Source organism: Hippoglossus stenolepis, chromosome 21 (assembly GCF_022539355.2).
Source record: "Hippoglossus stenolepis isolate QCI-W04-F060 chromosome 21, HSTE1.2, whole genome shotgun sequence".
Lineage (NCBI taxonomy): Eukaryota > Metazoa > Chordata > Actinopteri > Pleuronectiformes > Pleuronectidae > Hippoglossus > Hippoglossus stenolepis.
Genome location: NC_061503.1, coordinates 2,295,290 through 2,319,925, shown reverse-complemented (window position 1 = coordinate 2,319,925; position 24,636 = coordinate 2,295,290). Strand labels below are relative to the sequence as shown.

The following is a 24,636-nucleotide window of genomic DNA, read 5'->3' as shown; positions in this document are numbered from 1 at the left end:
CTTTCAGTTCTTCATACATGTAAGTGCAATATTGACACAAACAGATTTGGTTTGTTACATACTGGCAGCAGCTTCTAATTCCAATTTCAACACAATGTAATACAACTTCCTGATTAAATTATTGATTTATTTGTGGCCACTGTCACAAAATATCTTTAATAAAAAGTAAAAATCTGTTGTCATTGCGGAGCTGCACAAAGCACATTGATTCCCACGGCCCTGCTTTCTCTCTACTTCAAGGCCTGGGCTGAGAAGCAACAGACACACGTGCCACAGTCAGACTAAAAACTGGCTAAAAAACAACATCATTTGGTCGCTTTGGATGAAAGTGTCAGCTAAATGAAATGTAAAAAGGACGCACGTGTTTATTTGCATGTAGAGCGGGGAAGTGAGATCTGATCACAGGTGGTCACTGGAGACGCCTTCTAACCAGGGGCGTTGCTAAAGGGTCGGCAAAGCAGAGGCCTCGGAGAACGACCGATTTTGTAATCTCTCTAATGTGCTATCTACAGGAGATGCAATTAACCCATGAAACACGCAAACTCAAGGTCCTTGCCGCTAACCTTCATACTTTGAGAGGTTTGGCTGAAGACTAATCCATGTGTATGGGATGTTGGTGGGGGTTTGCACTTAAAGCTACGGTTGGTAATCCTTGAAAAACTAGCAAGTGTAGACTACACTTAAAAAATATGCATACTCCCCCAAAACACATGAACGTGCACTGACTGCTAGAGGCCGACTTTTTCGTTACTCGCTCGCTGGCTGTCGTCCCTCAGGCTAAAAACAAAAACACTCCTGATTCGAATGCCAGGTGCAAACAGATGTTTCACACTTTCTCAGGACAGATGTTGAGACCAGGTCCGAGTCGGCACTGTTCATCTTCCTGCACCCACTGCTAATTGAAAACCTGCTTCAAGTCAAAGGATTCTTTATGATGTACAGACATCATGACATTATTCATAGTACTCCTTGTTGTAAATAAACAATATGAATGTTCGTAAACAAATCCTACAATTTCCTTTTTTTTAATAAAAACACCGTATAAAACCTTTTCTTTAGCACAATAATCTACAATGGATACCTTCACAGAGTGATGTCTACCAAAGAAATGTGGTGAGTAGTCAGCTCAAACACTGACAGTATATAAAGGGTGCAGTTTGTGTGTTCTGCACTCAACAGAAAGACAACAGCTCAGTCGCCCAAAATTAAAGCAGCGAGCAGCAGCGTGTTTGTTGTAAGATGTACGGTTCTGCAGCTGCTGTAGCACTTTGGCCCAAGACAAATTTCCCAATGGGACAATAAAGTATATCTGATTTGATTTGATTTGAAAGCAGCAGGAGATTCTCCGTTCAAAAGCGTTCACAACAACACAGAAATCTGTTGTTCCCTTCAGACGAGGGGTGGTGCATCAGGCAGATGATGTTTTTTTTTTCATTGTTGCGTCTGTCGCATGTTAGAAACGTCATCAACACACCCACCCGCTCACGGTGAACCTTGTGGAGGATCTCCTGCAGTTTCGTCACATTGGCCTGCTCGGGGATTGGCCCCAGAAAGGCTGCAGAAAGTCCGGGGGCTCTCGCTCGGAAAGCTGCATTCGCACTTGAGGCCCCTCCAGAGGATCTCCGGAGTGCAGTGCATGTCTGAATGTGGCCGTTGTCACTGCGGCCAATTAAACTCTGGCCTCACACTTTGTTTTGTCGTCACTGTGTGTGCTGCACAATAAAGTCTAATAATATACTGTTAAAAAAAAAGGATCATCAGTCAGGTTGACTCTGGAGACACACAACATACATGTATCTGAACACTGAGTAAACAATGGCAAAGCAATACACAACAAGGATTTTAACTATGGAGCAAATCTGCATAGGTCTAAAAAGCTAACAATAAGGCAGCAGCTGTATCTAGTCACCACCATCATCTTGCTATGGCATAACTGAGCTAATTCTATCATATAAAAACTAAAGCCTGTTAAGCATTGAACATGCACTAGGCTACATTATAAAAGTACTGGATGGGATCATTTCTATGCACATCTTGGACAAGCAGCAACAAGAGCTACTGTTTGTTTGTTTTTTTAAACGAAGATAAAGCTATTTTATTTTGCATATAGCTTTTGATATGTACAGAGGTATTGGGGACATTGCCCAAATAGATTAGAATTACAATTCATACCGAGAGCTGCATTCAAACCTGAACATCTCTACGATGAAGTCAAAAGGACATTTTCTTTTTCCTAATACATGCGCATAGAGATTCATGACCTTCTGAACACTTTGGGATCTGTGGAAAAGGTTTCTGAATGAGCTTTTCCCTGAGTTTTCAGTCATATCCTAAAGTGTCATCATGAGTCCTCCTGAACGTCAGTTTGGACAATGAGGACAGGATAGTAACAGAGAAGAAAGAGACCTGGAGAGACTTTGTTACCCCAGATGTGTCTGGGACACGTCCATGTTCAGCTGCTGTTCCCATGGAACCTTCAACCCCTTCAGCCTGCAAAGTTCTCATTTGAATATTTGAATGAGAGGAAGAGGCTTCGGTATGTGGAGGTGGCATCTGAGGCAGAACAACATGCCTAGAAAACAACAGTTCGCCCATTGGAGGTGGACTGCACAGGTTTTATTACATCCATGGACAAGCCCTGTGCCAGACCATAAAAGAAACATGATGGGCTGCAGAACGCTGAAGCCAATGGCTCTGGATCAGGAGGAAACTGGGCCCCAAGATGTTTAGGACATGCACCCAGGTCTGATCAGCCTGTGGTGGTCCTGCCTAAGAAGAAGGGGTCTTGTGATTAAAAGGCCGAAGAACCTGTTGACACTCAGGCCCACAACTGAAGATATGTCCCTAGCATCCGCTGGTGGCTGATCACCAAGATCTGCACCAGTAGACCTGCAGACCCACAGGTAAAGACAGCAGAGCAGGTGGACGCAAGAAATCAGAGAGAGATATGTCCCTGTGATTTAAATTCCAAATCCGAAGTAAGAGTAACATCAGTTTGACTGGAAATGTCAAATGTTCGAGGAGAACCCCGTCTGTACTGTCTCCCTGCAGCACTAATGGTCAGTTGCTGCATGAATTGAAGTCGGATTGATTTCAGAAAATGGAAAAAAAAATTATTACAGTGACCAACTGCTCTTCAAGTGAATGTATCACATGTGAGGGACTTGGTTATGTCACACTTCATAGAGGACGGCTGCTTCACATACCATAAATAAAGTCTATACTTTCTGAGTAATCTTCAGATCACATACCAGCAGGCTTTTCTATTCAAATAACAACCGACTCTAAAATAAGATAAATATAAAATAAATAAAAAAGATGTGAGAAACTAGTCTTCAAGACTAAATCTGGCACCACACTTTGGAGTTGGTCTCATATAGATTCTCTGGACTCATGCAGGCTGGATTGACAGGTTGTCCTGCTCCAAGAATCAAACCCTGATCAAATGAGGAATTACAGCGCAACTATCCACCACATCACAGTGAGGGGTAGATTCTGTATAAAGGAATGAGGCTTGAAGTGCAGTTAAATCACTCAACGCTCAAAACTGACATTTGGTTCATCAGCGATGTCACTTCCCTCCCTGATAGTTTCTAAACTTTATCTTTTGGATGTCTTAGTCTTCCCTTAGTCAGATCAGGGACCTGATCAGAAAACTCAGCACCACGATCAGTGTATTCATCGAACTGTAAGAACGGCCTTTACCGTCCTCGCTAGAAATTTTAAGTATTGGTCAGAAACTTCTCACCAACATTACAGGTTGTGGATACAGCTACATACTTTATACCCAGTTTGATGAGTTTGGGGCCAGATCTTTTATCGCCTGGATCCAGGAAGATGTGATCTGAGCTCTTCCCTTAGCGGCGTCCATGCTTCTTGTTGCCAGGACGGAGGGAGGGGATTAGGGTCCTTTGGCTAAAGACTTGGTCGGTGACCTGGCCGGGGATTTGGCTGATGATTTGTTGGGACTGCTCTCACAGGGGCCGACCGTGACGTGGACGAAGAGCGATGCAGGGGAAAGGGTGGAGCCGTCCAGCTTCAGCAGTCGGACGTGGCGATAGCCTGCAGAGGTCAGAGAGACAAGGCAACGGCAGCAACGGGTTATCCACAGTGTAGGTCTTACAGCCGCCATATTAGCCATCATACAACAGCGCTGTCTTTAACCACACCTGTGCGGAGACTGGTGAAAGGCAGGGTGTATTGCCCCAGGAAGTCATTGCTGGACGTGAAGTCATGGTCTTCCACCATGAAGCGAACCAGGGCCAAGTCCGGGGCATGGACGGTGAAGTTAAATGTACAGTCCCACTGCGGATTAAAGCCTGAAACAGAGAAACAAGACTTTCATCTGCGTTTCTTTGTTCGTTAGTTATCAGAATTATGTGAAAACTCCTGGACGGATTACCATGACACTACATTTACAATGAAAATATCTGAAAATAATGAATATTATTTTTCAAAATATTAATATGAAATAACAACTTTTATTGATATTACAGTAACCTTGGGGCACCACCCTTTAAGCAAGGGAAAAGATAAGCCAATTCCCAATGAACTATCAATTTGAAACTCGTATTAACAATTGAATTAATAAGTATAACCAAAATGACGACATCAGTAGCTAGCAAAGGTTGAAGGACTTGGAGCAAAATTAATAAATACTTTGGCCAGTGGGAGATTCATTATCCTATTTCATATGATGTGTCAGGTCAATTCACAGACCCAAACGTGTAGCCACAGGTGAGCCAAGGCGGCCCTCGCCTCACCCAATCACAGGACTTCAGAGGTGGCCAAAATGTCAAATCTAAACTCATCTATACTATTGATTAAATATTCCTAATTGCTCTCCAGAATGAATGAGTTTGGATCTTAGTTATAATTGTGCATAATTAAATATTCTGTTTCTGAATGGCAGCAGCAACAGGTCAATTAGCACATTGCTGAAGCTTGTCCTTTACTTTCAACCCACACGAATTATGTTCAGGCGTTACAGCTGATTCAATATTTAGAAATCATTATTCATATTATTGTAAATTAGTCGAATTATAAATGGGCAATATTAATACAGAGCTTTTCCAGTCTTATCGACACATTCACCCACACCTGCCAAAACTCTATAATTCTCCACATTACCCCCCCACCGCTGACAAATATCCCTGGGCAGGAGTCCCTACTCTTTGCTGTCATTGTCATCCCTAAGAAACGTCAAAGTTCAGTGGTCATTTCATTGCTGTCACTTACAACTCATACAGTTAATCTGAAAATCCTTTTTTCACCCACAATCCACTTCTTTCCTGGGGCTTTAGCCACAGTCTTCATTGGCTACAACATTAACTGATTGACAGTCTAAATCGATGTAAAATCCACGTACTGCTGCTGCCACTGAAGCTGTTTAACTGCTGAGAGCTCTTTTGCCACCAGGGTATTTACCGTTGTTGTCAATATACTGAGTCTTCTTCTTATTGTTGTCGATGGGAGCTCCATGAATCTCCACCCACACCTGAGGGTCCACAATGGAGCTGGGCTTGTCCCACTCTGGCTTGGGAAGCTGCTGAGCTGAAATAATCTGCAATTACAATAAAGAAACTCTTCAGTTCACTATCATTACAGAATAAGAGGCTGTCTAACATAATGGTATTCTTTGAGTATATGTGTGTCTTTGTGGTTGTGGTGTGTCATTGTGGGGCCATTTCAATCAGAAACATCAATGCAGGGGCGGATCCAAGGGTGGATCCAGGGGGGGGCACTGGCCCCAGCTGAAATCTGAAGTGGCCCTGTCCTGTCAGTGGTCTTTTTTTTAAAACTAACTAGTCACTAACAATACTAACAAGTAATATCAGATTTTTTTTTTGCAGTGCACATTGTGCTTGAACAAGAAACCATTTTCATAATATATTTAATGACATGAGGCTTTTCTCTAAGCTATAGAGCTAACATTAAACAAGGACTGACTTAAATGTGCCCCTTATGGAATCAGGAATTGTGCAGGGACGTTGGACATATCATCGGCCCCTCTGTGTAAATTGAATGCAAACTGAAAGTGAAGAAAGCGCCTCTGGTCTGCTACTTGCTCCTTGGTTAGAAGACAGTCTTACCCGGACGGTGAACAGCACAGGTCTGTGGCCAGGACCTCCACCAACATTCTCTGGGTTGAAGGTGGTGCCGGGCTGGCACAAGAAGGGAGGTTTCAGCATGTACCCACACTGACCGTTTTGCAGGAACCTCCCTTGGTTTAGGTCCATCTGCTCACCAGGCGTCTGGAAGTTCAGAGCAACTGCAGCACAGTGCGTGTTATGGGTTATGACAGTTAAGACAGGTTTTATTCTGAGTCTGTTTGCTTCTTTTGATCATTGAATAACATAAAATAACCCCTCACCAATCTGACAGCCTCCATTCCACATCTCCTGAGGGTTGTAGTTGGACGACTGGAGGCGCTGACCTGAGGGGTAGATCCTGCTGAGCTGATGACTGTTGTGACGCACAAAATACATCCCTGGATGTGAAGGACAAAGACAAGGACCGTCCAATCAGTCCATTACTCCAGAGGTGAAAGACTCTATTGTTTTCATTTCTGTATCCACACAGGTAGGCTACAGGTTAATGTCCCACAGACACACATCGTACCTGAGTCCTTAATGTGTCTGAGAGCGTCACTCTCAGAGAAGGAGGACAGCTCAGTTGCTGGGTTTCTTGCAGCGTGTTCAAAGCTTTGAAAGGAAACGCTGCAGGTGTATACAACCAGCTCTGACAGCTCGGGACTCAGCTTAGACACACTTGGCTAGGATGACACACACACACACACACACACACACAAAGACAGAGAGAGAGACACAGAGAAATCCATCACTTTCTTTTCTTAACTAGAACAGCACTCAGTAGAGCACATACAAATGCCAAGGCCCAACAGTCCCCTTAAATTCAATCAAGGAGCCAAATTGCAAAGCCACAGACTCAAATATACGTTCTCTAAGAACTGACTGACTTTTTTGCTTCATGATCTCTGAATTATTTCTTGAGTAATTCACAAAAATGTTAAAGAAATGTCCAATTCTTTGCTCTATACCCCATCCTTACACCAAATTTTAACAAAATTGGTTCAGTAGCTTTTGTTTAATCCTGCTAACACACAAACAAACAAACAAACAACAATGAAAACATAACCTCCTTGGTGGTTACAGACAATACTGGTAAACAACTGGTCTGTCCGTACACTACCCCACCACCCACCTACACTCGAAATAGAGGTATACCGACCTTTTGGTCCCCTTTTTTGGAGGGATGTTTTCCTTCGGTCCTGCTGGCCTCCTCATCCGAGGAGCTGAGGTCTGAAGTGCTCGATGAGCCCTCCCCCGCCCCGTGCTCCTTCTTTCCCTTCACAAGGATTTTCCCTTTGAGATCCTGCATAGACACAACCAGCAAACACACACACATTTACCACACATAAGCAGTTTGCTTGATAATGATATCCATAGTAAGAATATGAAAGAGAAACTACTTGCTACTTCATGACTGACACTATTACTCCAGTTAATACTGTACTCCAATTCCAACCAGAATGGCACCCGGAGAGCACATACCTCCACTAAAGCCCAACAGTCCCATTATGAAACCACATTAAAATAACTAGATCCAGATTTGTATTTGGATCTGCACCAAATTGCACATTTCAGTCACCTAAACACAGAGGAGCAGATGGCCCCAGGTCTTAAGTGTAAAACAAACAGTTAAGATGGACAAAATGTCTGACGTATATGACAGAGTAATAAAGGTCCTGCCACACAGTGTGACACAGTCTTGATATAAGTGCGTCAGAGTGAAATCCTGGCTGAGGAGTTTGATTAAGTGGGTTACGGTCTATTTTTAACCATGTCCAGATTCCACTGAAAAGTGGCAACCACACTACGAACCTCTCGGTTGACAAATCATTTATCCATTTGTTATTGTTTCTGTTAAATATTCAATTTTGCAAGTGATCCTTTGTGAAATGACAGTGACTTTGTCCTAAACAATTCTGCCAGACCTACAGAGATTCCCTCAAGGCATTCTTGATATATTATGCTCAGAAGAATGGGACCGACGGACAGAAAACCTAATGCCTCTGGCTCACTAAAAACACCATTACTCTCAATAGTCATATGAATTCTTTTGGGAACTGATCTTTCTGAACTGGAAAAAGTGTCCCTACCTCTGGAGAGGGCAGGCTGTGAGGATCCAGACCTCCGAGAGGCTTGGTGAGGAGCTTGTCTCCCAGGATGGATCGCAGTTGTTGAGCCATGACTGTCTGCTGCTCCACGGAGCAGTGGTTCTCCAGGGACAGGATCAGAGGGTAAGGAGATGCCTGGGAGAAGAGGGTGAAGGCAGCACGTCAGGGGGTTTGCCCCTTCACAAACACTCTCACTGAAACAATAACTAATATATGCACTACATTTATATTAAGCCTTTTAAAGTCTTAACTAGACAAAGAGCTTCACACTACAAGTCACAGTCTCCCATTCACACAGCACCTCTACATCTAGCACTTGGTTGTGGCTCATACAGCCCAATTACACACTGACAGCACAGTGACATTGCCCCATTAGGAGTGATATGGTTAGCGTCTTGCCGGGGATCAAACAACCAATCTTCCTATTTTTGGACAACCCACTCAACCTCCTGCACCACAGTAGAGATTTAGAAGTATATCATCTTTGTCCACACACACTTATCAAAGTAATCAGTTCACAGAGCTCATGTGTCTAAACTGTAAATATGTGACCAAGCCAAAATACTGTACCCCTGTATTTATTTGTATCTGACGAGTGAAATGTTTCTGATTTAAATTTAAAATAGTGCACTCACTTTAAAAGCGTACTCATTGATAACCTCAATGACTTGGACAAACGGTATCTTGGAGGTGAGTGTGTGTCCGTGGTAGATGACCGGCTCTCCTTTATCTCCATCCCAGCAGTCCAGCTCCACGCAGCGACAACCGTGATTCAGAGCTCTGAGACAAAAACAGCATCACGAGGAATTACTACTAGAAAAGAACAGAATTTTTTTCTTAAATGTTTCTTGTGTCCCACTATTTTATGTATATAATAAACCACAACAATTAGCATAACACAAAACACTTCCAACATATTGCAGTATAGCATATTGTTCCTTGTCCAGTTTGTGGGTTCAAGAACAGAAAATCGACAGACAGACAGTTATGCCCTTTGATGCAAATTTGTGATTTGCTATATAAATACAATTTGACTTATTTGGACTACATCACACATTGTCAATAAGATGAAGTCACCCTGATTACTAATTTTCACATTCAGTCTATATCCCTTCAACAATTTAGGAACCAAAGATCTCTTTAACCTATTCGGTCTCACCCTTGGGACTCTACCTCTTCTATGTGATGTCGAAAGCTTCTATTTTTTCAAATATATTAGGAGTGTGGTCAGATGCAATATTACCAGTCAGAGACAATATTCTTTTAGTATGAGCTCAACTCAAGACACAAATTCTGAGCTAAGCTAAGCTTTAAGCCGACCTGAGACACAACTGTATGTACATGTATCATGATCTGCCCCTCTCAGTGGACTTTTATTATTTCCTGTGTGTTGGTTGTTTTAGTTCCTGTTATTGTCTTGTATTCCCAATTCTGGGATTATATGCTTGAAATGGTCACACAAAACCCAGCCCTCCAGTCAACAAGCCTTTAACCTACACCCTGGCCTGTTAGCCCCCCCCAGCCTGTTTCCCAGCCTGCAGCCCACTGGAGTTCTTTCCCCTGCAGCCATCTTCCACATCCACAGCCTCTACTAGTCTCCAGTCTGTTTCCTAGTCAGCTAGTATTGAGTCCACAGTCCTCCGACCTGCTTCCATGTTGCTAGCATCCTGTCAGACTCAGACCTGATAGTGGAAGCTGGAAGTTTAGTGGAACTTGATTGGCCATCTTTGGGTGAAAGGGACATTATGGGTCCCAACACCAATAGAAGATTTAATTTCCCAGTTCAACAGAGACTCAGATGTTCAGCCAGCCCAAACCTCAGCCCCAGTTTCCCAGAAATCAGCTTAAGCATCAGCCTCAGGTTTCCAAGCCTCCCAGCAACACTATCGATGCCAAGGCAGATCCTGAGCCAGGTCCTGAGTTGGTTGTCTCCATGGACATGCCTTGTGATCATGCACTGACAGATGTCTGGGTCTCAGTCAATGTCTCATCTATTTCTGCATTGGGGGTCTCAGCCGACATCCTGCCATCTTCTCTGTCAGATCCTGGTCATCGGGCTGACATCTGCCCCTGATCCTGCATTGGCCATCCAGTTGACATCTGCCTGATTCCAAATCAACTCTCCCTGACCATCCCTATATTTACCTCCAGTCTCTTTGCCAGTCTTGAGACAGTCCACTCTCCCGCCTCCAAGTCTTTCCCCCCGAGGGGCTGTGACACACCTGGCCGGCCTCCTGAGGGGACCCACCCACGCCTAGCTCCATTGTTCTGATCCCTGTCGTGAGGCCCTGGATTCTCTGTCTGTGTACGCCTGCACTACACACTCCTCCTCAAACTCTGCACACTGGTCAAGGGTCCATGAGCCCCGCAAAACCACACCATCTACAAATAGCAGAGCTGCAATCCTGAAGACATCATACTGGGCACCTTCATTTATTTTTGGTCAGCTAATAGTAGGATTCACTACAATGACCTTTGGGACTGCTAAGTGTTTAGAGAAAGTGTGTATGAACAGTATGTGTGGTGCCCTGCTGATTCTTACCGTATGTATGGCTCTATGCTGCTGTCCCCAGTAAGCTGGTCCTTGGTGAGGTATGTGTTGTGGGAGGAGGAGATGAAGTAGTGCGCCAGTGGGTGTTTCATGTCTTGGTAAACCCTTGCATGTTCCGGGTTAAAGACACAGTTCTCCTTAGACAGCATGTACATGGTGAAGCCATTGGGGGTCATGAACTGGTTCTTCTGAGCTGTACTGGGCAAAAGGCAGAAACAAAAGTTGAACACAAGCACTGGTGGTTGCAGTTATAGTACAGTTTCTACAATACACCTAAATACTTAGCAATCAGATTTTTAGATGCTTAATAATTCTGTTAATCGCAGCAGCCAGTTGCTCAGTTTGTCCAATGGATTTTTTTATCAAAGATGTTTTGCTAAACATAACATATAAACTTTTGTATTTGTCAGTGTATTGTTACTTAGCATCGTACCCCATTCATTAAGTTCATATGTGAGTATGAGGCTTTGGGCATGGATGAGTGAAGCATCCTCCCCCTGGTCCTTCAAGAAATCCCTCAGGTCCACAGTGGAAAGTACACTGTCATTTGCAGAGTAGCGGAGAAACACAGTGTCCAGCTCCGGTCTCCGTAACAACTCCCTGCAGAAAATTTCAATCTCCCCGTGGTCCAGACGACTGTCAGCTGACCGGTCGCATTTCTAAAAATAAATTCGAAAAACACAGTTAGACACAGTTGATCACTCTTCGACATCAATTTTAATAACTGGCTTAAATTTGCCACAAGCAAAGCAATATAGTGATGGTCTGTCATTTATCAGGTGAAATATATATATATATATATATATATATAGAATACATATTAGCATAGAATGCTAATATGCTAAATATAATAATTTACATAATTTACAACTTTTGTGGCTGCATCCGTTATAAAGTGCAATAATTTCAATGTATGATGTATGAACTAATCCACAAGTATTTCTGTTTAGATTACATAATATATTATATTACTAATAATTTGTATTCTGTAACTAAAGATCTAATTAATTTGACCCAAACAAATTAGTTTAAACCCTATATAAGGGTATCAGGTTTAAATATATTTGTGTGTGTCTGTCCACCTGGAACAGGCTGCGGGCATATTGATCACTCAGATCAATATTGATCATCTGTAGCAGAGTCTGGACTTCTTCATAGCTCATCTTATCATCGTGGTTCTGGTCAGCCCGACTCAGGTAAGCATGAATCCAGGTGACACCGAAATTAAGGAAACAACAAGATGACACAATAGTACACACAATAATGTTAAAGTGTTCCAGTTTGGGACTAAAGGATCAATGTATGGGGCTCATGGGGCGTCCAATACAAAATCTTAATATATTTTCATTCTTCCAAATGAATATGGAAGTATCTTGTGTCCTTATTGTTGTAACTGCTGTATATTTTCTCCCAGTTACAGTGTAATTCCAAATGAACATCAGTTAGGATATTGGTCGAGTTTGTCCTTCTGGCTCATATTCTCCACTCTCCCTTGCAGCTTCCGGATGCCGCGGGCCCAGTGTTGAGCCTCCTCCTGGCTCTGGCAGAGGAGATCCAGGCTCTTTCGGGGCCCTTTGAAGACCACCGTCAGACCCCGGCCCTCAGGTACCGAGCCACCCAGCTGCCGCAACATCTCGGACTGGCAACCCTCCCGAACGCACTCCACCTCCAAGACAGAGACTGAGAAGGGGTGAGAAGAAGAGAGAGCAGCTGATTTAAATATCCACCTGGCAATTGTGTGTGATGTTCAATCCAAGAGGAATGTTGTTTGTAATGGAACAGTCTTTCTGAGGTATAATATCATATGGATCCTTGACCTCTATTAACACAATGGAAATATAAGCATAATACATAAAAAAAACACAATACAAACATGTTAATTAAGAGGCCATTATTCTGGGAAGATGGATCAGTAAATTGAAGAAGTCTGTCTGCTGTGGGTATCCGGAACAGGAAACAACACAGCCATGTTTCTCCTTTCAGTCATTAAGACCTTAAAGATCGATATAGAAAATCCTTTCACTAAGCCTCTATATTGACGAGAGGTCTGTTTGTCTCTATACTTCCTATAAAACCCTTAAGATCTGAAATAAAGCCCCTTTCATGGCAAGAATAAGTTACAAAGAATAAACAGTATACCTGCAGTGGTACAGCAGACCTTCATCGTCATGGCTACCATAATAAACAAGAACCTTTGGTTCACTGTTTGGGTAAAGATAAGCACTTCTTCCAGGTTAGAGGATCACCGTAATCATGGTTACAATAATAATGTTCAACCAATCTCCAATCCATCCACCCCAACTTCATCATGGAGAATTAGGTACTGCGTCACCTGACTTCCTCCTTTGCTCCCACCATAATTACTAAGGCCACAAGAGGTCGCCTGACAAGAAAACCTAACTATGGATCATATTAAGATGCCTGCCTATAGGACTGATGGGATATTATATGGGCTGTTTGAAAAGGTTGGACAATTCGTACAAACTCGTTACACAGCCCTAACATTATCAAACTAATGCATCCATTACACAATCATAGGTGACTTACTTACAGGCTTAATCTTATTTTTATAACAGAAACTCCCAGTCGGTATGGTTTTCAGTTCACATTCCCTGAAATCTCAATTTAGCAGAAGTAAAACACAACATAAGGTAAATATAACATCATGATCTGGTGTTTATATTGTATTTTGTTGTACACCATTTAGAATTCATAATATTGCCATGGAGTATTGAGTGTAGATTGATGGGCAACATTGTAAATTTGATATATTTAAATTTTAAAAAGACTGGAAAAGTATATTTGTGGTGTGAATAATTTCTAATAACACTGTCTGTCCTCTTTGCTCTGTGTATATGTAGAGTATATATTGTAGCAACAAAGCAGCTCACAGCAACAGCTCATTTTCTATGCTTGTTTTAATAATCCTGCTTTTTGATTCCAGAGACTTTCCAGTTTTTCTGGGTTTCTGTATACTGCTAATATACTCTATTTCTAAAATATACAGTTTTTTCCGTGTCAATGTTAACTGTGTTGGATCCCAGTTTGAATCTAGTGTGTACTATCCAAACACACTTCTGTGTGTGTCAACAAGGGTCTGTGTCTCAGCCAAGGACCAAAACAACGTCCATGAATGCTCGTAGTGTATCGTACTAGTGCTTTGGCCTGGAAACTAAAAACACGGATGAAAGTGCAGTACTTGTCTTCAGTTGACCTTATCTTATTTCTATTTCAGCTCACTGATGATGACATCCACAGATGCTCCAAATGTCCCTCTGTAGCTCTGCCTTTGGTGAAGATGTCAACACTGCGACTCTTCCAATGACAAGACACTACTATACGAAGGGGGGGGGACTTAACTCATACTTTGTATATTACAAGTTGTTCTGACTGTTCACCTGCTACAGTTCAGACGAGACAAGAGAGAACTATTAAGTCGGATTACTGCATGAACAATTCAACAAAGGTTTACTATAGTTTACATAGTTCTATTTTTTTTGGGGTATACTACCATTATTACATCATGTGGTTAATGGGATTAAAGGGACAAATGTTGACACAGATTATTTCTCTTCGGGATTTTAATATTTTTTTTAATAAAACTAAAACCTTTTTTTTGAGGGGGGGGGGAACTCACTCTCTTAATGAACTGCTCCCAACTCCAGTCCAAACTAAGGAAATAACCTGCAATTGGAGACCTTACTTAATTTCAAGGGTCACAAACCAGATTGGTAACCATAGCAGTAGACCACCCAGTGAGGAAATAGTTAACACATTTGATCTAAAACCAGTGGGGGGAAATAACTGGGTGACGCTTCTGCTCTTAAATGTAAAGTCAAGTTACATCAACTTCAGAGTTTGGAGGTGCAGAGAAGTGAAGGGAAAGAAAACTCATAAATTCTCTGATATAGAGGATACGTACTAATCCAGGGGGTCACGAAAGCAGGGGACGCAGTGCGCGTGCACACACACACACACACACACACACACACACACACACACACACACACACACACACACACACACACAGAGTGCCACATCACAAGGAAATCTAATGTTGTGGCAATTAAAGGCCTTGTCCTGCAGCTGGGAGGCTCACGTTGTGGTTGAGTCAAGTGGTAGCCATACAGCGCCAAGCCACAAGCTCCAGGGCCAACTCCCACCACCATGTAACGTCCTATAATCTCACTGTTTGAACAAGAGCAGCGTCGGCTGCCATCTTGGGCTGAAAATAGATGAGCTCTGTAATCACGGCGCTGTGTGCGACCCTCAGATAGCAGAGGAGACGCAGAGCAGCCGGTGTCTGTGCAGAGCAGTAAGTAGCATTTAAAGTTCACAAAAATAGACAAAGTAAATTCATGTTTCACCTCACACACCCAGTCAGTGCTGAGCTCTTCTGGAACTGAAGGGGAAAGGACAGGGCTGCTTGTTACCAATTATAATCCAAACATGGTTCTTAACCTCTGGGTGGAGCCCCCGATGGAGGACTTCAATGGTTTATGGAACTGACTCTGCTGTGTTTCATGTATGGTAGAGGTCTTCACATGTCCTTGCTACTTAACACTGAGGCTGAGACTCTGGGTCCAATATAGTCCAATCCTGTGTAGTAGGGTGCTGTTGTATGGCCCTAGGTCTTGAGTCTGTGTCAATATTTCTAACACCGTGTCTACACTGCAGGTGTCAGCGTGAAGAGCATGTTAGCAGAGCAGCAGCTACAGAGAAAGCCTGCAATGTGGAAGCACCCTGAGCCCAATACACAATCACTGTAGTTACTCTTTAGCTGTTTTCAAAGTTTTCGAAGTTTCCCTTCCACACATGAACAACGCAGCGGGAGATTCTCCGGTCAGACGCGTTCACAGCAACACAGGAATCTCCAGAGCGTTCAGGTGAGGGCTGGCACATCATACCGAAGGCTGGATATAACATATTAATTCTGCTGCCGAGATCACGTGTTTTTGTTTACAGCACATCAACACTGGCATCAGCCCTTATCACCACAAGCTCTCTTACCATCTTCATCAGCGTCTTCTTCGTGTCTGGCACCACTATTTCATCCTGAGGCAGTATTCTTTTTGTTTTTTTCATTTTTGCGTCTGTCGCATGTTTAAAAATGACTTGTGACTTGTGTTGACAGCTGGACTGATTAAAATAAAAGATGTCCGCTCCATCCATTTAGTGCAACACTGTGTAGCAGACATTATTCGGAACCATAAACCAAACTGTGTGACTATTAAAGAAACTGAGCTTCTTACAGTCGTGTGTTCCCGCAGTGGCTGCCATTACAAATTCCTGTGCTCCAACAGAAGGATTGTGATTTACATTCCGGGAAAAGAACATAAACACTTACATGACTGTTGCTCCTTGGCGCGGGAGGACGTTTTTTGGGACTGACACCACACAGTGACTCCATCTTCCAGCAGCTTTAGAGTTCGTCGCTTCTGCCAGCGAGGCGAGCGGACCTTCACACATGAGCGGTCCATTAGATATCATGTCCTACTAGCTATACTACCAATGACTAACATGGACAAATAGTTGAAATTATTTACCTTCACCATACTGGAGCCCTGCAACATCCGCTTCACATCTTCGTCCTCACTAACTCCTTGAAAGGAAACAGACAAAAAGGTTGAAGAAAGACAGACAGTACACATGAAGTCATTATCTGAGCTCGGGTCAGTAGCACTGAAAGAGGGGAGGGGAGAAACGGCCGAAAGAACTGAGAGAAAATTTGTCAATCACACTTTATAGATGGTATATTCTGTCTAGACTGTAAGTCTGGTCCAAATTTAAATACAGACCCCTTTAAAGCTCACTGATTAGCATTATGTATCTTGTGTGTTTAATCTATGCAAATACAGAAATGTGAAAACAAGTTGTGGTTTTATTTTGCTGGAACTAGTTTAAGGATAAAGTGGCTTTAAACATAAGGACTGTGGACAAAGCCAGAATAACTGTTTCCTTTCTTTATGCAAAACTAAAGTAATCGCCTCTAGGCTCTCTATACTATAGAGCACAGACATGAACATGATCATAATGTTTGAGACTGTGAAAACGACCCTGTAGGTCGCCTGTGCAAGCAGCTTATAATAATAAGCTGCGTAAGAGTAAGTAAAGACTGAAACAGTACAACTATAAGGAGTTTTGAAACTATTTCATCGCTAGTCTGTGTGTTTATTGTTTTTCCCCCCCCACAGCCTCCCAGTGGCCAAATAAAGTTGTTTCTGTGTAATAGCAACTGATAAAGACAGAGTCAGCAGCGGTTTAATCCATGACTGTCTAGTAAATACATTGACTTATAGAATGTGTGGAATGTAGACTGTGTCATATTCAGGTCAGTCATGTATATCTAATCCGCAATGCTGCAAATAACAGCTTCAAATAACTCTTCAAACACCACCTGTTCACTACGGCCCTTGGCCTCAGCTCACGCTCCACCCGGCCATCAGTGCTGTTGATTTCTGTCCTGTTTTGTGCGAATTACTTTCTTTTCTCTTGTTGCCCCCACAGACACATGTAAAGTGTCCTCTGGTCTCTTGAAAGGCGCTATATAAATTCAAGTTATTATTATTATTATTATGTGTGCCTGCAGGTTATATTAGAGAAGTTATTAACTTTCAATATGATTAAAGTACAGTGAGGTTGCCTGTAGGCTGCTGAGTCCTCAGCTGAGTCAGCAGGAATCTAACACAAGTGTCACTGTGGTTTGGGAAGGGCTGGGTCACTACACTCACAGAAGCATTTTGATACTGGAAGGAAACACACACACACAAACACACACACACACACTGCCCTCTCTGTACAGCAGTACAGAATTCAGTGGGTGTGTGGCTTTCTGTGCTTGGGGAGGAAATGAGACAAAGCGTCTGAGTGTGGCTTAGAAACAGACTGACCTCATTAGAGTGATTGACCTGGACTGTGATGAAACCATGTGGTTTGATTAATGATGCAGGCTGCTCCATGTAACGTGCAACAGCTGCTGTACTGTACATATACAATGTGCTCCTATTTCAGTCAATCAAGACATTTGAGATAAGAGCCAAACACAAATAAAAGCCCTTCTGCTGCACTAATACACACAATAACAAGGTGTGTGTGTGCGTGTGTGTGTGTGCCAGTAACCATTTAGTAACTGAATAACTAAACTAACAACACTGACATTACTTGGAGGACGTAGGCTTAATTTGTCGGTGCATGTTTTACAGAGCGGAGAACCTGAGATGTGACAGGTTACAGACTTAATGTTTATGTTGAAAAACACTATTGAGTTGACTTGAGGGATGATGGTGCTGGACTTCATAACCTCAGGCCAGTGTCCTGTCCCTGATCATACCCAACCCCCACTATCCCTGATCTGCATTTTTTCACGAAAATAAATAAAAATATCAATGAATAAATGAATGAAAACAAACTTCAATAATTATCTTAAAATAGGCAATACATTGGTGCATGCTTTACTAAAAATCATATTCAGTTTTATTTGATAAAAACATATACATCCTCACTAAAAGCAGAACTGTCATGTTCTATGATATGGTATTTGACTGATCTAATTTGCATATTTAACTGCGTATTAAAAATACAGATGAAATGTTTTGTGGTGGGAAGGGTCCCTGTGAACTGAATACAGTCTGAGAGAGAGGAGAGTAGGAGAGGTCATATATAATCTACACATCTGACCTGATAATAGTTTAAACTGAGACTGTTTTACGTGAATCTTCGCTAAGCCAACACTACAAAACTTGACAGCAGAATGTTTTGATGAGAATGTTGTGCTACATGACCACATAGTATCAGGTAGGTTACAACACTTAGATATTCTTTACCATGTCTCAAATGCATGAACATTTCTACCAAGTCGTAAACAAACATATTTCTCCGAGTGTTCGTATATAAAAAGTCACTGACAAAGGATTCACAGTTATATTGAACATATTGTTTGGTTTCAGCTGATTTACAGATTTCACTTCACTCGCGAAGGCATCAGTTGAAATGGGGCAACTTGATTTAGTTAATCAGTAGTTTGAATCTGACTAGTTACTTAGAATTGATGCAGGAGTCTAAACTTGAATAGCTGGTACGTCCCAGTCCTTAGTTTACTAAAGTATAACAACTGCACTTATAGTCAGAGGTCCCTGCTCAGAAAAAACAATAATTCCATTTCCTGCTAATTGACAAACAGTAAATATTCAAAATGTAATGCTTATATTATTATATAACTTCACTAAAACAGTTTTTTTTATTCTGTGAACTTTATATCATGGTAAAAATGTGTATGAATGGGCTTATTATATGTGTATTTAATTAGACATTTTCATGTTAATGTAAATGTACCTAAACTCGCTTAGTTTCATGACATATACTTATTCACTCACTACTTCACTCACACAAATTAAGAGGCATAAATTCACATAAAAGACCACTGTATAACCTCAATGCAAATTAATTCAGAGAGCATAGATGAGAGTAACCTACTAACGTGGTTACAGCTGTACTTTCCAAACACAAACCACAGGAAGCAGCATGAGGACAGCTCGCACTGAGGTGACATTACTAACCATAAGCTGGTCACCTATTTTCAAACCGCTCAGCCACAGAACAATTAACACGCTGACCTAGTATATACGACCTGTACGCTTTGATAACGCTTGAGATCATGTATGTTGTGATTTTGCGCTTTACAAATAAAATTGAATTGAATGTTTAAGTTTGTACCTGTTGCTTTAAAAGGAATAGTTTGATATTTTAGGGAAGATCACTTTCAGATGATGGTATCACTTTCATTGTCAGAGTTATAAAGTCTGGGGAAAGAGGAATCAACTCCTCTTAAACCGTTCACGGTGAAACCTGGATCCGTTACAGGAGCGAGTCCGCGGCCATGGATCTAATGACTCCTACCAAAGGACTTTGTTAAAAATATATAAAACTCACATTGAGGCTGGTTTGAGTTCCTGTAGCTGGACACAGGAAGAAGAAGATTGAAGAAGATTGAAGAAGGAGAAGAAGAAGAAACTTCCTTCAGATTTGTTTCTTCGTCTTCGATAAAAAAAAACAAGCCGAGACGCGTTTTGTGCCACGAAACTTCCCAAAATGTCGGCGAATTCGTGGTTTTCGGCCATTTTCTGGTTCACAACAGGGGTTTTGCCCTCTTACGCCCAAGAATGTGACCGACCACCGTTAATGGAGAACAGGATCGTGGGGGGCATGGACACCGAGGATGGGGCTTGGCCCTGGCAGGTGGATGTGCAGACAGTCCGGGACGGTCATATCTGCGGAGGCTCCATCATCACGGAGAGCTGGGTCCTATCAGCCGCTCATTGTTCCCCCAATCCATCGGACGTGAGCTCTTACATCATCTACGCTGGCCGGTACCAGCTGAATGGCTATAACCAGCACGAGTCATCGCATCGCGTGAGACAGGTGGTGATCCCATCCGGTTACAACGAGCCTCACAACGTTTTCTGTCACATCCCTGTTTCGGTCAGTAGCCTACCCACTGCAGAACATCTCTTGCTCCATAGACTGCTTCCACTTTAAACCTCCAGCACATTATAGTGTGTAAAAAGAGAAGGGATGTGAATATTCTCTGAAGGATCTGTATGGTGACCCCTGGTTGTACCTCACATTATACAAGGCTAATGACAGTATAACATACACAAAGCATTTGATTGAATATGTTAATGCTCAGAGAACTAAACCAAAACACAGGTCAACAAATGGAGATTCAGATTATTGTAATTATAAGTTTGACAATTTTCATTTTTGGGTGAACTATCCCTTTAAGGTCTTAATGACTGAAAGGAGAAAAATGTCTGTGTTGTTTCCTGTTCAGGATGCCCACAGCAGACAGACTTCCTCAATTTACTGATCCACCTTCCAAGAATAATGGCCTCTTAATTACCATGTTTGTATTGTGTTTTTTTTTATGTATAATGCATTTCCTTTTTTGGAGAGCTATCCCTTTAAATACTTTGTGGAAGCCCCTTGGGCAGAAAGCTCTGTCAGGTCAGATGAGAAGCATCTGTGAACTGACATCTTCAGGGTCTCTCCTCAGATGCTCTATGGAGTTTAAATCTGGACTTTGGCAGGGTCTCTCAGGGACAAAGACAGACTTGTCCTAAGGACAAACCGATTTGTCCTGAAAACAATCATACGGAGATTAATCTTGAAGACACTCCGGTTTTGTCTCGGCTGTTTGCTTCAGGTCATTTTCGAGCTGAAAGGTGAACTAGTGAACAGTCTCAGGTCCTTGACTCTTTGCAGGTTCATTTGGCTGCTTTCATCCTCCTCTCAGTTCTGACTAGTCTCTCTGCTCCTGCTGCCGAAGAAAAACCCACAACATGATGCTGCATCCGCTATTCGACACCATACATGGTGTTCACCAGAGATAGTAGTTCTGCTTTAATACATTTCTAATGTATCAGAGAATCTTTGTTCTCTCAGACCTTTAAATGCTGATTGAGAAACTCAGCAGAACCTCTCACGTCTTAAACTCATGATGTCTTCAGTCTGTCCTCTCTAACATGAAGGCCTGATAGATGGAGAGCTGCTGAGATGGTCATACTTCCAGCAGGTTCTCCATCTCTACAGAGAGCTGAAGCTCAGTCAAAGACTGATGGGTCCTTGACCCCCTCACTGACCAAGGCTCTTACTCAGTTTGTCTGGATGGTCAACCAGGGAGAATCCTGCAGCTTCGAAACTGCTTCTATTACACAGTTATTGATGCCTCAAAGCTTTGGAAATGGTCTTACACCTTTTTCCTCTTCTAAACCTCACCACAGTTTAATCAGAGGTCCACACAGAGCTCCTTTGACTCATGTTTGATTTTTCCTAAACAGTATTAACTGTTTGACCTTAAATACACAGTGGGTGTCTTTCTTGACTATGCCCAGTCAGTTCAGTTTGCCACAGGGGAACTACAGTCAAGTTCTAGACTCATCTCAAGCAAAAAAGGACGCACATAAGCACAGTTTGGATCCACAGCAAAGGGTCCAAACATTTTTGTATGAGTTGGAAAATCCAAAACATGTTTTTTCTTTATGATTATAGCTTTTTGAATGTAGGCTGATTGGTCAATAATTCTTATCAAATTATAATTAAATCTACAAAACAACCAGATGACAAACAAATCTTTCAGATCATAAAATACTGAAGCAGATAGTAAATCAGAGAAAAGCAGCAGCGAGGATAAGGTTTGAGCTGCACAGTGTGCTAACATAGTGACCTGCTTTCACTGGCCAACCCCCAAAACACTGTCATGAGGAGGAAAGCAGGGAAATCACAGGCTAGCAGAATTTGTGCAGTGCATGTCTGTCATTAAAGGGCCTCACTGTCTATAACCTTGTTCTTACTGTAAACCTGCTGCCATAAATATCTCCTCTGGTTGTAGAGGAGAGTTTTCCTGAGGACAGCTGGTAAATGACGTTTTGTTCCCATGCAGCACACCAGAGTGTAAAATCAGTCTGGACAAACAGTTGGGACATCACCACAGAGCAGTGATGGAGTCCAACTCACACCCTCCACTTTAATTATCCTACCTGACACACACGCGCTACGGAATGAGTCAAATGTACCAGTGATGCTTCAGAGTGGTTTGCTCTGTATGATTGAAGGTGTAGATCAATCAATTCAGGCAGCATCAGCAAGCTCACACACAACACACACACACACACACACACACACACACACACACACACACACACACACACACACACACACACACACACATACATAATGCATTCCCTAGCCCTTTACCCAAACACTTTCACCAAAAATGCCTACCCCTAACCATAACCTAAACCTAAACCTAAACCTAAACCTAACTCTAACCCTTAAACCAAGTCTTACTCCTCAAACAGTCCATTGAAAAAGTGACGACTGGTCAAAATTTTCACTTTCACATTTCTCAACCATTCTCGCCATATTCATCTGTCTGTGCAATATAAATGGTACATGTGCTATCCATTCACTGTACATATTCTCTCACATAATATATTTCTTTACACTGTATATATTAGTTTAGTTCCATTCATATTTTTCTATATTTTTCTATATTTCTTTTATATTTCTACTTATTACTGCTGATGTAATTTTGCTGCTGTAATATTGCTTCTTATCTTATCTTAAATGTCCTCACTTTCCCAAAATCTCATCACTCTGTGTATGTACAAGTACACACGCTTACACGCATGAACGCACACACACACACACACAGCCACACAGAGTGAATTCTTCCATTGATCGATCATCCTTGCAGTCCTTCTGTAGTCTTTCCAATTTAAATACACTGGGTTTATTAATGCTAACAATAAGTCATTTGACAGGACGTTAATTCTGAACAGGTTTCATTGCTGTATTTGTTTTATGAAACAGAAAGCAAAACAATTTTGGTCGGACACAACAAGTAATTTGAAGATCTAGGTCTCTGAGAAATTTGTGATGGACATTTTTCACCATTTTCTGACATTTTATATACGATATTCAGTGCAACAATGAATAATAACTGATGTTATTGTATACATTTATATAATTTCATCTTACTTTTACTTACTGTAGTCCAAGTTTATATAATAATAATAATAATAATAATAATAATAATAATAATTGTTGTTGTTGTTATAACATGTAATTCACCCTCAACTCTTTCTTATGAGATTGTATATAATATGAAAAATAGAAAGTTAAATGTGTGTGTGAACTTGCAGTGTTTTTTTCTGCAGAGGAGCATATATGTTTAGCGTCAGTCCACAGAACAGTCTATGACCATAGACTGACCTACACATGAGTAACTGACTAGTTAGTGATGGCTGTTTTGACCTTCGGGGATTCATTCCCACTCTGTGTTGATACATTTCCTCCTCATATCCGAGGGGGGCGGTGGAGACCATCAGCGCTGACACGGACAAGCCTCTGACCATTGATCCTTGATCATTGAATACATTCAGACAGTATCGGCTGTGCAGCAACACAAACACTCACCGAGGTTCCTCAGAGGATCGATGGCCTTTAACCTGGACGTCCCGGCTCCGTTCTTCCCCGCCGGGGCCGCTTTCTTTCTGTGGCCCAGCATAACGTCAAGAAGCAGCGCCCGGTGCTCTGCTCTGCTTCCCCCGCGTCCTCCGCGTCCCCTGTCCCGGATCACGAGATGTTTCTCGGGCTGCAGATCAGCGCTCTGCTCCGTGGAGCTCCACGGTGCTCCGCATGCTTTTTATGCAGGAGGAGGATAACAGGAGTCAGGCCAGACCTTCCCCCTGCTGATTGGTCTTAACCACAGACCTGTCCCAGTCTCACACACACACACACACAGACACACAGACACACAAACACACGCACACGTACACGCACGCACACATACACAATCACGCGCGCACACACATGCACGCACGTCAATACCCACAAGACACACACACACACTTCCTGAAAAGATTTTCAGAATAAAGCTCTTCGTGTTAGGTATAGGTAAAAATAATTCACATTTTCATTTGATCTAATCACTTTTTTATTAATTTTACTTTTGAACCGTCTCACTCATGATTTTTGTGTATTAAGATTGAATAAATAAATACATTAAAAAAAACATACCAGTAAAATGTGGATCATGTAAACTCAAGGCTTGACACACAGAAACGTGTTTTGTAATACAACCATGACTCTCGCTAATATATTCTGTCTTAAATTCCTACTTAAGATATTTAGCTACTGTTGTTTATCATTATATAATTTTATCATAACTGGGCAAAACTTGAAATAGAAATATTTGAATCAACATATATTAAGTACCACAAGTAAAACATTTGTATGCAGAATGACCCATTTCAAGATAATGTACAATAAATAATTGATAATGATACAGCTGGTGGAGATAATTTAAATTGGTTTGAACAGTTAG

At 42.0% G+C, this 24,636-nt stretch overlaps 1 protein-coding gene across 1 annotated transcript; it reads right to left on the bottom strand.

The window, feature by feature from the left end:
* Positions 1-1,093: 1,093 nt before the first annotated feature.
* Positions 1,094-24,096, bottom strand: LOC118100891 (1-phosphatidylinositol 4,5-bisphosphate phosphodiesterase delta-3-A). Its single transcript, XM_035146417.2, has 16 exons — positions 23,727-24,096; positions 16,298-16,353; positions 16,099-16,210; positions 12,203-12,431; positions 11,834-11,963; positions 11,185-11,410; positions 10,743-10,944; positions 8,836-8,980; positions 8,183-8,335; positions 7,252-7,395; positions 6,622-6,775; positions 6,374-6,490; positions 6,093-6,271; positions 5,428-5,563; positions 4,170-4,319; positions 1,094-4,062 (listed from the first exon to the last, which is right to left on the bottom strand). Exons 1-16 carry the CDS (start codon positions 23,815-23,817, stop codon positions 3,902-3,904), a joined length of 2,385 nt encoding a protein of 794 aa, XP_035002308.2. The 5' UTR covers positions 23,818-24,096; the 3' UTR covers positions 1,094-3,901.
* Positions 24,097-24,636: the final 540 nt, after the last annotated feature.

What these genes read in the sequence shown, in the direction of transcription:
- LOC118100891 (XM_035146417.2), bottom strand. Translation starts at nt 23,817, where the DNA reads ATGCTGGGCCACAGAAAGAAAGCGGCCCCGGCGGGGAAGAACGGAGCC. An exon ending in CGATCCTCTGAGGAACCTCG is followed by an intron (nt 16,354 to 23,726) that starts GTGAGTGTTTGT and finishes TTTCCTTTCAAG; the next exon opens with GAGTTAGTGAGGACGAAGAT. An exon ending in AGGGCTCCAGTATGGTGAAG is followed by an intron (nt 16,211 to 16,297) that starts GTAAATAATTTC and finishes TCATGTGTGAAG; the next exon opens with GTCCGCTCGCCTCGCTGGCA.